The 11,754-nt window shown below is 48.7% G+C and overlaps 1 protein-coding gene across 1 annotated transcript; it reads right to left on the bottom strand.

Annotated features, from left to right (window-relative positions):
• Window positions 1-5,491: 5,491 nt before the first annotated feature.
• LOC127345661 (probable glycerol-3-phosphate dehydrogenase [NAD(+)] 1, cytosolic) lies at window positions 5,492-10,610 on the bottom strand. Its single transcript, XM_051372153.2, has 6 exons — window positions 10,316-10,610; window positions 9,426-10,221; window positions 7,521-7,742; window positions 6,710-6,957; window positions 6,346-6,485; window positions 5,492-5,852 (listed from the first exon to the last, which is right to left on the bottom strand). Exons 2-6 carry the CDS (start codon window positions 10,060-10,062, stop codon window positions 5,729-5,731), a joined length of 1,371 nt encoding a protein of 456 aa, XP_051228113.1. The 5' UTR covers window positions 10,063-10,221; window positions 10,316-10,610; the 3' UTR covers window positions 5,492-5,728.
• Window positions 10,611-11,754: the final 1,144 nt, after the last annotated feature.

The following is an 11,754-nucleotide window of genomic DNA, read 5'->3' as shown; positions in this document are numbered from 1 at the left end:
TATTTCTAGGTCCAAATTCAGAAGATGATTTTAAGATAGTGTCAAATAAAGATTTTTCTTAATAACCTTTTTTTTCCTTCTTGGTGTTCCTTATCTCCTCGCATGTGCTCCATCACAAAACTCTCCCTCACCACACCTCCCCATCCACTTCTTCGCCTCTTCCTTGGGACCGGCTAGATCGAGCGGTGTGACTAGGAGTACCTTCCCCTTATTGTCCTCCTAGGAGCGGTGGAGCCAGGCCGGGTTTAGGGTCACCGGCTTTGGCTTCCCCAGTAGCGATGCAGCTAGGATTGGTCGCATCAACACCATTGTTGTGCGGCAGCACAATGGATGTGCACGTGTTTGCCGAGGTCTCAGCATTAGAACGTTATGTGGCTCCAAGAGGTGCTAGACACGCACGAGGTATCTCTCACCATGACATGGAGCTCGCCCCTGAGGGCGACCTTCTTTCAAGGATCGCTTCCCTCTTGGTACGTCGCCTCCCTAAGCAAGCCACGCGGCGGCGCTGTGAAACTTTTCTTAGGTGTAAAAACACTTGAAAACCTAGTACTACCGCCTTCTCGCCATCCGTCGAAAAACTTTACCGAGTGATAGTCCTAGCCCAGAGCGCTGATGCAATCGTTTGATGACGGTTGTACGGGCTATATTCAGCCTGGGTGGATGGCTGCATTCTAAGAGCATGTCTAACAGATTCCCTATTTTTCTGCTCCATAAAACGCGAGTAGAGGGCCCTGTATCAAAAAGATTGTGACGACGAACCATTCCATCTAACCGACCCCTTATTTCACCCCGTATTTTTGAAAATTACAAACCCCGGGAAAATTTATAGATAGTTCATCAGATAGATCATCGATAGGGTTATATAAAATTGCGTGATCCTACTGGATCGCGACTTCTACAATGGCACCTAGTCATCGAGGTTGACGATTTTCGCAGTGGCGGTGGCCTCCCGCGCCTTCATCTTCTCGACGGCGGCGATGGCCTGCGCCGCCTCCTCCGCCTCCGCCCGAGCCTTGTCGGCGGCCTCCTTCATGGACGCGGACACCGCCTCCAAGTAGAGGGGGTCCTCCCCCTCCTCCGCCTCCTCTTCCTCGTCGCCGGCTCGCGGCGCTCCGCCGTTGGAGCTCCCCTCCCATGCGGCCTTCCACGCGCGCTGCTGCTCCCACGCGCTCCGCCATTTCTCGAAATCGCTGCCGCTCATCGGCTTGAGCGGCGGGTCGACCTTGTGGTAGCGGCCGCCCGCCGCGAAGTCGCGGAGCGTCGGCGGCACCCAGTCGGCGCCGGCGTACTTGCACGCCGCACGCCGACTCCCGGTGGCGGAGAGCTTGCAGTGGCGGCGCCACACCTCCTCCATCGTGTCCGGCGAGCGGGATCGCTTCGATACGGCGGCGGGCGAGGAGCTACTCCTCCATCGTGTGCTCATGGCCGGCGGCGATGCAAATGCTGCGGCGTGCGGCTGCGAATTGCTTGCCGGAGTGTGTGCGGGGAGGCGGTGGCGCACGGCGGGGCTAGGGTTGCGAGTGAGGGGTTGGACCTCCACTCGCACCTACACCCTGTATTTGTAGGGGACGGCGGGGTGGGTTTTATGGGCCCCGTATTCCGCCGATACGGGCCGGCCCGAATACGGGGCCTACACGCATACAAGATGCATAGCAATTCTTCAAAAATTTTTTTTTTTCTTTAGATCGTGGATCTATGCTCCACTTTGAGTGCTCCTTGAAGCGTAAAACTTGATACTTTGAAAACGAATGCAATAATATCAAGGTTGTGTGCATCGATTTGATGAAGAGGCCGGGGCATAGCTCCTATAACTTTAGAGAAACAAATCACGCCACAAGGCCACGCTCAGTCAAAACAGGAGAATATATATACATGACTAAGCTCAAAACACCACTCCACAATCACGAGATAGCCTCTCCCCATTGCTGTGGAGAGAAGACGCCGCGACGAGAACTAGTGTATCGTTCTCATGTGTACCAGCCAGTTGTTCGTTGCGAGAGCTATCTCACAACGTTAAACACCAGGAGATGCAAGAAGCTAGTAACAAGAGATGCATGTATGCTGTTAAAAAAAAACGCGTTCAGTTTTTTCATAGAATACCGACAGTACACTTTTACAGCGAGTATGTGCATGAAGTTCGGGAGTGGCGTTTTGGCACCCGGGAGCATATGCTCCCGGTTTTTAAACTTAATTTTAAATGCACTTTTAAAATGTTGAAAAAATTGAACATAAAATTTAGTGGATACATCTCGAAATTCTACACGTTCACAAAGTGATTTCACAGAAAACCGACATTTTGAGTGTCATTTGTAAAAAAGACAAATTTTTCTGTAAGAAAAAGTTGTGTACGAGACGTTTTGTTTATCTTTTTCACACAAGTCACAAAAAATGTCGGTTTTTCGCAAGACTTGATGTGCGCACGTAACATGTTGATACGTAAGCGAGAAATTTTTTATTCGAATTTTTTGAACATTTCAAAATGTTTTTCCGGTGGCAGGAGCATATGCTCCCATGTGCCGAATTGAATTTCCGATGAAGTTCTTATTTACAAGGCTGAGTATGTACAGTTAATTAATTAGACACATACGTGTACACTGTAGACCTGCCTTTCTATCTCTCTCCAGTCTCGTTTGTTTAACTTCCGGTTGCATATCTTGTTGGCGAAGAAAGAGATCCAAGAGGAGAAGATTGCGTTGAGATATCTTCCTTTTACAACACCTACTCGATCCTCTCTCTCTCTCTCTGCCGTGCTGTCAACAGCAGTCACGCTCCAGTCTCCCCGGGTAAAACGGGGCAAGTGAATCCCGTTTAAACTGCGCGCGTATATCTTTCCCGAAACAAACTCCAGCACTCTCTCTCGCTTCCATGTTTACCCGCCACATCGCTGCAGAGATCGAAGCGGACTCCTCTTCAGTTTCCAGCCGTACGTCTATCACTCGATCCCTCCTTGCACGGCTGAGCCGCGCGCGCCACGTAATCTCCATCAGAGTGCGCGCTTAAACCCTAGTTTTGCCTTGCCTTGCCGCGCCGCCGATCCGATCGATCTACTACCACCGACTCGTGCCCTTCTCGTTCTCCGTACGCCCATATAAGGCAGCCACACAGATCCTCCACCCACAAGCAAAGCCAAGCCGCACGTCTCAAGCGTAGCGCAACCAGAGACCAACCAAACCCTAGTTTCTCGCTCGCTCTTCTCGATCACCTTCTGATCGATCGATCGCCTAGTTCCATGGCCGACCATGACCAGCAGCCGCGCCAGGGGCGCGAGATCGAGGAGGGCGAGGTCGTGTCGGGGTACCACTACAACGCGGCGGCGGGCTCCGACACGGACACCGACGACGAGGACGCCAGGTACTACCTGCAGGCCAGCTACCTCCACAACGGCCAGTGGGTCAAGCCCAGCTCCGCGTCCGCGCGGAGGATCTCGCCCGCGGCCTCGTTCGGCTCCGACGGGACCGTCAGCGACGCTGCTGCTGCCGCCGCTCCCGTGGACGCGCCAGCACGGTTTCCCTGCCGCGTGTGCCCGAGGGACTTCGGCAGCAGCAAGGCCGTGCACGGCCACATGAAGGTGCACGCGCAGGCGGCCAAGCACCTGGCCGCCGTGGCCGCCGCCATGAGGGCCAGTACTGGCGGCCGGGCGTCCGCCGTGGAGGAGATGGGCGACTCCGTGTCTACTCCCGTTGCCCTCCCGGCGATGCCCGACGACACAACAACGATCACGCCCGTGCAGTCCGTGTGCAGCAACAATCCCGTCATGAACGCTGCCAGCGGAAGCGGCAACAGCAGCGCCGGGAGCAGCGTGGAGCCCAGTCCGACTATGGCCAGCGTCGTGCCAGCGCCGCCAGCCGCCGCACCGGAGCAAGCACCTGTTGTCCCACTCCCACCGCAACAAGCACCCATTGCCCCACCGCAGCAAGCACCCATCGCCCCACTCCTCCACCCGCTGCAGCCGCCAGTGTTCGACGGCCCGCTCCAGCTGGCCGTTCGCGGCGACCCGGGGCGCGGCTTCTCCTGCAGGGAGTGCGGCCGCTGGTTCCCGACGCACCAGGGGCTGGGCGGCCACGTCGCGGGCCACAAGAACCGGCGAATCGCGGCGGCCGCCGCGGCCGCAGCAGCCGCGGGGATCGACCCGCAGGACCACATCGCGTGCCGCGGGGGCGCCAGGCCGCCCAAGACGCACGCGTGCAAGATCTGCGGCGCTGAGTACCCAACCGGCGTCTCCCTCGGCGGCCACATGAGGAAGCACTACAGCGGCAAGCCCATCGTGCCGAGGAAGCGGCAACGTCTTGGCAACGAGCTCGCGCTGGCGCTGCCCTTGCAGATGGCGCACCCGCCTGCCATGGCAGTCCCCATTGTGGCGCCGCCACTGGCAGCGGCGCCGGCGGTTCCGGCTGGTACCGTGAGGATCTTCGGCGTCAACTTCGTGCAGCAGGCGAATCCATGAACGAGCAAATGATTGATAATGTTTTTTTTATAGGAGTGCTTGATTAGGATGCTTCGAGTTAGCTAATACAGTACTTATCTGAAAATGTTAGGAGATTCGATACTATTACAAGATGAATTAGCCATTAGGATCAGAGAAACGTGTGATGAGGTATCCAAAATTGCATAATAGTTTGATGGGTACGTCATACCTCGTACGTTCTTGAATTTGAGCAAATGTATCTTAGCTACTCTTTAGTATTTCAGTTTTGCTTCTTCTCAACTAGTTGATAACTAAGTTTATGCTCACTCAAGTAAGTCATTCGATTGCATCATGATTTGTGCATGATTTACAAGTGGAGTTGCAACTGAGATTTTTTCGGTGACAAGTGGAGATGCAACTAAAAAAAATACACGTACTAAACCATTAGATGTGCCTCGTGATTCGTATTAGTCATGAGTTGCAACATGAATCACAATTGCGCGACGTTCCTCGCCTGTGGGCCTAGCTTGTGGACCTTTTCTTCAGTCACGATTCACGAACGAAATCTTGTTGCAAAACACCATTCTTCGCTGTGGTATAAGGACATCACAACATACACTCATCATAATCAGCTTTAGAACGGAATAGACGGGTTGGTCGGTGGTAGAAATTTTCTAGGAAAATGTACTAACAGACCTCATCCTTAAACTGGTATTTGTTTTAAACAAGAAACTGGGTGTTAAACTTCTCTTTGGCTTGAGCTGCTGATAAAAACATGCCCAGCTATAAATATGCACACAAATGAGCACACACTTATCGTTAAACGTATTATTGAACAGCACACCAGTCTGACAAGAGTTCAGATGAATGCTCAGAGAAACGCATCTTCTGTTATTTAGAACCACACGAACTTGAGCTCAGGAAAACAGTATAGTAATCACAGGAAACGCGATCCACAGAATCTCCCCACCAGTAGCATCACATTCTTGCCCTAAAATGAAAACATTTATATCCTAACAAATAACTTCGCAATGAGGGACACAGTACTGCAAACAGAAAGGACAAGGTGCCAATACCACAACATACTGGAGGTAATTATGGTCTCTAATGTTTATTGTCCAAGTAACATTTTAAGGACCGAACAGTCTCTTGTACAACATGACAGTCTAACAACACCACAAATCAAGGACCCTGGGATCCAAGCACGCAAGCCAGAACAAACCTGGAGACGCCTTTGCTCAATCGAAAATGATGTGAAGCATGACAGGCTGGAGCTAATCCAACCATTGTTTACACTCTAATAATGTACAGTGGCTAACAAGGTCAGGGCTTTCCGAGCAGAGATGGGCGGTAGAACGCATGGCTCTGTGCCATCTCGATCCTTTCGCGGGGATCGTTCATGGTCTCGTCTCTCAGGGCTTGGAGAATGTCTCTCACTGGGAGCTCCCTGCAGATTCCAAAGAGGAGTTATGTTAGAGAAAATGGCGATTTGGATCAGTTGCTCACAGGCTCCTTCGTAATAGCTGATGGTCGGTATTCCCTTGTTACTGTTCATTGTGATGACTTGATAAATTTGTTTATGGAAATCCAGCTAAAAGTATAGGATCGCTCTGGCTCTAAGCAAAGGAAACAGCATGGCCTCACATGGGCCAGAGCTCTGATTTTATTTACAGTGGACTTCCTACAGCTATGTATCATCAGTTCTATGCTCATAAACAGCTGGAGCTACACAGTTCATGTATATTAGTATCCTGTGAGCAATCATTGATATTGTCTAGTTACGCTGGCAACTGGTAAGTAGAAGCAGCAGAGGATCAGATAAGCCAGAGAAGGGCTAATTTTCCAGTTGAACTACATTCCTCAAGCTGTCAAATGAACTCTGTATAAACTGTCGAAGTATGCAGAGCACCATATGCATAAAGGTAATGCAGATCACAAACCTTTTTATTAGAATTCTATAAAGCCTCTTCAGAATTGGGCACAGTTCAGCAGGAGCAACTTGCTTATTTTCCTCTGGATGTTGGACACTTAAGCTGGGTTGGCTGAGCAGCTCAAAAAATGCACCAACAGCAGAAATACCCTGTCCAATGTAATGCAAAGAGCATACACTCAGTCAATGCATGACACGCAAAGCATAAAAGTGAACCAATAATGCGAAAGGATTATCAAAATAACTAGTACAGAATATCCAGAAGGTTTTTATATCTATTATAGGTTTTACTTCTCGATATTATTCAGAAATGCTCAGCAATCACAGGAACTTATGGAAGAAAAGAAAAGAAAAGAACATTGCTATAAGATAACCTGAATCATCCCCTTTCCCTTGATACTGTCACCCATATCGAGCCTGAGTTCTCCCTTTGCTAGCATTTGCCCGTACCATGCGTTGCGACCTTTTAGGAGAGTTACATAAGTATCAGCCAGAAGCGGGCCAGCAAGTTTCTCTGGCTGTTCTGTCAGCAGATGTGTAATGAATATCATCTCGGACGTGCAGTGAGCAAAATAAACTGATTTGCTTGTTGCACTCTCGTTTGTTAAAGCTGCCACCATTCCTGAAAAATAGAACATAAGGTTATGATTGAGCTGGAAACATAGCATATAGCAGCAAACACCTTGCAGGAGAGAGAGAGAGAGAGAAAGCAAATAACTTCTTTAATAACAGAAAAAGGAAAAAAAACTAAACACCAATGCTTATCCTCGCAAAATAGCAAAACAAGTGTTGAACTAACATGGAGCTTCTCAGTCATAATGCTCTTTCTGTAAAACAACATGTCGTTTTTGTCTATAAACTGAAAGGATAAGTATATACAGGTTAAGGAAACGATGTTGCATCCTCTGATTTCAACGTAGCCTGCCCAAACACTACAGAGCAACAGATTGAGCATCAAACAGACCAAGTACACCCACATACTATCTATGCCTTCTTGAGGCTGGGGCTTTCCGTTAAAAAAAAAAAACAATGCCTGCTTGAATAGTTGAATATCATCAGATAGAACCAAAAAATCCAAGATCAACAAGTATAATGTTAAATGTATTAATGTGCTCGTTTCAGTGAGCTAAATTTAGGGTTGACTAGGTAGTTGATATATAATGTGTTGAGAACAAATACACTTACCAGCACCAATAGCATAGACGTTCTTCAGGCCACCCATCACCTCATGAGTGACAAGGTCACTGTTATCCCAGACAATGAAATGTGGTTGCCTCAAAAACTTAGCGAGAGGTTTCCTCCACTTATTGGATCCACAGATTCGAGCATTTGCATATTCTTTATTATAAATTTCCGAGGCAATGTTTGGACCTCCAAGATAGAGTATATTCTCAGTTGGAACTCCAGCTGCAAATCATTTGCTATAATAATTTAGATAAATAACGCAAGGAATGAACTCAGACAACAGAAGTTAACTATATGAGCCAGATGGGTGCATGTCAACATCAAAAATTCAAAGCATCTGTCAGAAAATCAAAAGTGTGCATCATGTCATTGTCGTGGCATATTGTGCTTTCATGTAAGCTCTTCAAAAGGAAGCCGCGTGATGTGTGACTGAGTAAGTGAGTAAAACAAACGGTTGGTGGTCTATAGCTAAGAGGTCACTATGCTAACTGCCAGAAATTTATTATGAGTTAGACAAGCACGTGTCAAGATCAAACATATTTTCGATAAAATCAGAGGATATGCACCATGTCCTTGTTGTAACATATGCTATGAAATCACCTTTTATGGTGTATTCATGCATTTAGTGTTGGTCTAGACGCTAAACTAACATAAAAACTCTACCAAAATCCTAAAACTACTTTTCAGTTACCCTATTTTTATGTAAAATCAATTTGAGGTTCGAAATTCATCCGTGCAAAGAGAGTAACAAAATTGATAAAACAAAACTGACAAATGATGCATCTTAAGCAAAAGAAAAAACAGAGAAAAGATTTAAATTTTTTTCATTAACTTCTCTTTTTGTACAGTGTATTTTGAATTTGAAGATGCAATTTCGGAGGGTACTAGACCAGTCTACATAGTACATCATTAAAAGTAGATGTTTTTTTGTGTTCATTTACCTTTAGTTCCTAAACTGGAAGTTAATTGCATCAGTTCACAATGAGGTGCACAACAAATGCTGCTGTCATTCTCGTAAATTTACTGGCATGGCATACTTGTGTTTCATGAAAGAAAGCTTTAAATGCAATAGGCTGCTTGATGTGACTCATTAAAATGAAGGTTGGTGCATATCACAGTCACTATGCTAACTCCCATGATTATGCAGGTCATGGGCAATAGAGAATACTAAATATGTATTGTTTTCTCTAACTATAAATTGACACTGATATGACCAAACCACTAGTACTACTGAATCTCATATACTTAAATATTACCATGAACTGCAGACAAAAATGTCAGACATTGCACAATATTGCACCAAGCCTTAAGCCCGGTTTTCCTTCGGTGAGAAATATTAGTTTTAGATTCAATACAAAGTTATATCTCTTCTTTCTCTTCCCAAACAGTGCATTATACACTCATTATACAATAATAGTTATGAACTGCAGACAAAAATTTCACACACTGCACAATATAGTAGTATTAAGCCTTAAGCTCGGTTTTCCTTCAGTCAGAAGTACCTTTTTAGAAAGCTTTCCTTAAAACGTTATATCTATTTTTTCTCTTTCCAAACAGTGCATTATACAATTATTGCCATGAACTGCAGACAAAAAATGTCACACATTGCACAATATAGTATCGAGCCTTAAGCTTGGTTTTCCTTCGCCCAGAAGTATTTTTTTAGAAATCTTTCAGTAAAAAATTATCTCTTTTTTCCCTTGCCAAACAGTGCATTGTAAAACCATTGCACAAGAATACCCAATGCAAACACTTGATGACCAAACAGCAAATGATGTCCTATGTTTCATATTATGCTCTAACCAAATCAAGTTATCTACCTCGAGTATACCAAATGATTGCATATTTCGATATAGTAGATGAGAATATACATGAGAACAAGCACAGAGCAAGATATAATCATACCTGCAGAACTGATCATTTGTGTAGGCGTGATGATACGAGGAATTGGGTCCAAGGAGGCCTCTATCCCCTTGGCAAGAGAAATGATCACCGGAACACTGATCCGCTCCTTCCAGTAGTTGCTGAGCTCCTCAAAGACCTCCCTTGTCTCGGTGGACGGCAGCCCATTCACCACGATATCAGCATCCCAGACAGCTTCTTGCAGGTTGGTGACCACCTTCAATGGGCAGAGCGGCGTGTCGACCATGTTCAAACAGAACCCATCCCTCAAAATCTCATCGGCGTACAGGGTCCTGTCCCCCAGCCGCGCCTCGACGTACTTCAGGTAAGCGCACCGGCGGATGAGGCGCCTCAGCACGTCCTCCCTCGAGTTGATCACGTCGAAGAGATGCTCCGCGGTGGACCGGTCCACCGCCCGCCCTGGCCGGCGCCACACCCGTATCTGCACCTTCTCCCTGAAATGGCCGTAGGCGTCCTGCAGGAGAGCAGCAAAGACGCTGCCCCAGGCCCCGGCGCCGATGCTGACGATCTTGAGCAAGTCGCCCTCGGACTTGCCGAGCAGCTGGCGCAGCTCGTCCAGCCGCTCCTCGGTGCCGTTGGCGCCGTTCGCGGACCCGTTCACGTGCACGCTCCCAACCATGGAGACGGAGTGGGCAGAGGTGGTGCTTGTGCTCTCGTCGGCAATCAGTCGAACGCCTTGAGCGCGTGCCCAGTGTCCTATGCTCGAACGCGAAACCGCTCACCAACCACGAAACTACCACTCCAAGAACAAGTCCAGTAACCGGTCATCCACCCCCACCTACAAACCGAGCACCTTGCGAGAATAAGTAAGCAGACCGAAGCGCCTAAGCAAGCAGAGCAGGCCAGGAGTCGCGCATTACGTCTCCACCCACCTCCAGCTCGAGGACCCCGGGACGGAGCTGGCCGGGGCAGCCGGCGCCGTGGTGAGGTGGTGGGATGGATAACTGATGAGGTGGGGGTGGGGGCGGTGCCGTGGTGGATTGGACGGAACGGCCCGTGCCTTGGGTCGCGTTAAGTAGATGGGGGAGGTGGGTGGCGGCATTGATGGAGGAGATGGGTGCCGACGCCCAGCATACAGTGGCCGCCATTAATGAGTGGGGGAGGAGGGGGCAAGATGTTTGCGGTTGCGGAGTCGCCGCTGCTGCTTCCCGAGCTGCTCGTGCTTGCTCCGCCCTTTCCCGGGGAGACGACGATCCACCGGGTACATTTTACTAGTTTTAGACTTTTAGTACCTCTTATTATAATAAGCGGTAAACGTTTTTTTTTTCAAACAATTTCTAAGAATTTTGAGGCAGTCCGCAGTAAACTAATGGTTTCCACGAACCCCTGTTGATATTCGGACTAGTACAAAAGATGGAGTAGTTTAGGTTATGGGTACGTTTGGATGATGCCCACAGCAGCCTTACCAAAATTGGCAAGCCAAATTTTTGGTGCAGAATTCTGCTGCCTTGGGTTGGCCAAAATCTTTTTTTTTTAGATAAAAGGCCATAGAGGGCCCGACTTTAAATTAATAAAGCCAGCAAGGTTTAGGGAGTCATACAAACTGCTGCGGCATACAGCTTAGCCAAGAAGTGCACACATCAAACGCAAACACATCGGGGGCGGCACCCCACAACCACCGCACTAAGAAGACCTAGCAAGATTACGCCGCAGGCTTCAGCTTTGGCTTCTTGGTCTCACGGAGGCGTAGAGCTCCCTCAGCTCGCTTGTCAACCGTCTGAGATCCTCCCGATCTCCTGGTTTTGCCTTGACGCTCCAGAGCTGTAGGAAGATACACATTTTAAAAATCAGGTTAGCGGGGTTATTTAATATTTTCCTTTCCATAGTAAGCTTATTCCGCACGGTCCAAAGGGCCCAAGATTGTGCGAGGAAGAGGGTCCATAGGAGTCTCCTGGCCCTCCCAGAGAAACCGGATAGGATGGCGTGAAACTGGGGAAAGTTGGCTGGACACCAGTTGCAACCCAAGACGCTGCGCAGCGCACTCCAAGCAAATCTTGCCATTGAGCAGGAGAAGAGGATGTGGGAGGAGTCCTCCGGGGCGCCGCAAAGAGCGCACGCCCCCGAAGCCGGGCCATTTCTGCCGGCCACCAAGAGACTGGAGGGGAGCCTGTCAAGGATGAGCAGCCAGGCAAAGATCTTGATCTTAAGCGGGACCCTGGCTTCCCACACGTCCTTGTGGAAAGCAACCGACGCCCCTTGCGACAGCTTATAGTACATGGACTGGACGGAGTAGAGGCCAGAGGGGGAGAGGTGCCAAATCACCCTATCGAGAGCGTCTGAGAGCAAGAAAGGCTGGAGTTGGGAGATGAGG

This window comes from Lolium perenne, chromosome 3 (assembly GCF_019359855.2).
Source record: "Lolium perenne isolate Kyuss_39 chromosome 3, Kyuss_2.0, whole genome shotgun sequence".
Lineage (NCBI taxonomy): Eukaryota > Viridiplantae > Streptophyta > Magnoliopsida > Poales > Poaceae > Lolium > Lolium perenne.
This window is presented reverse-complemented; position numbering and strand designations above follow the sequence as displayed.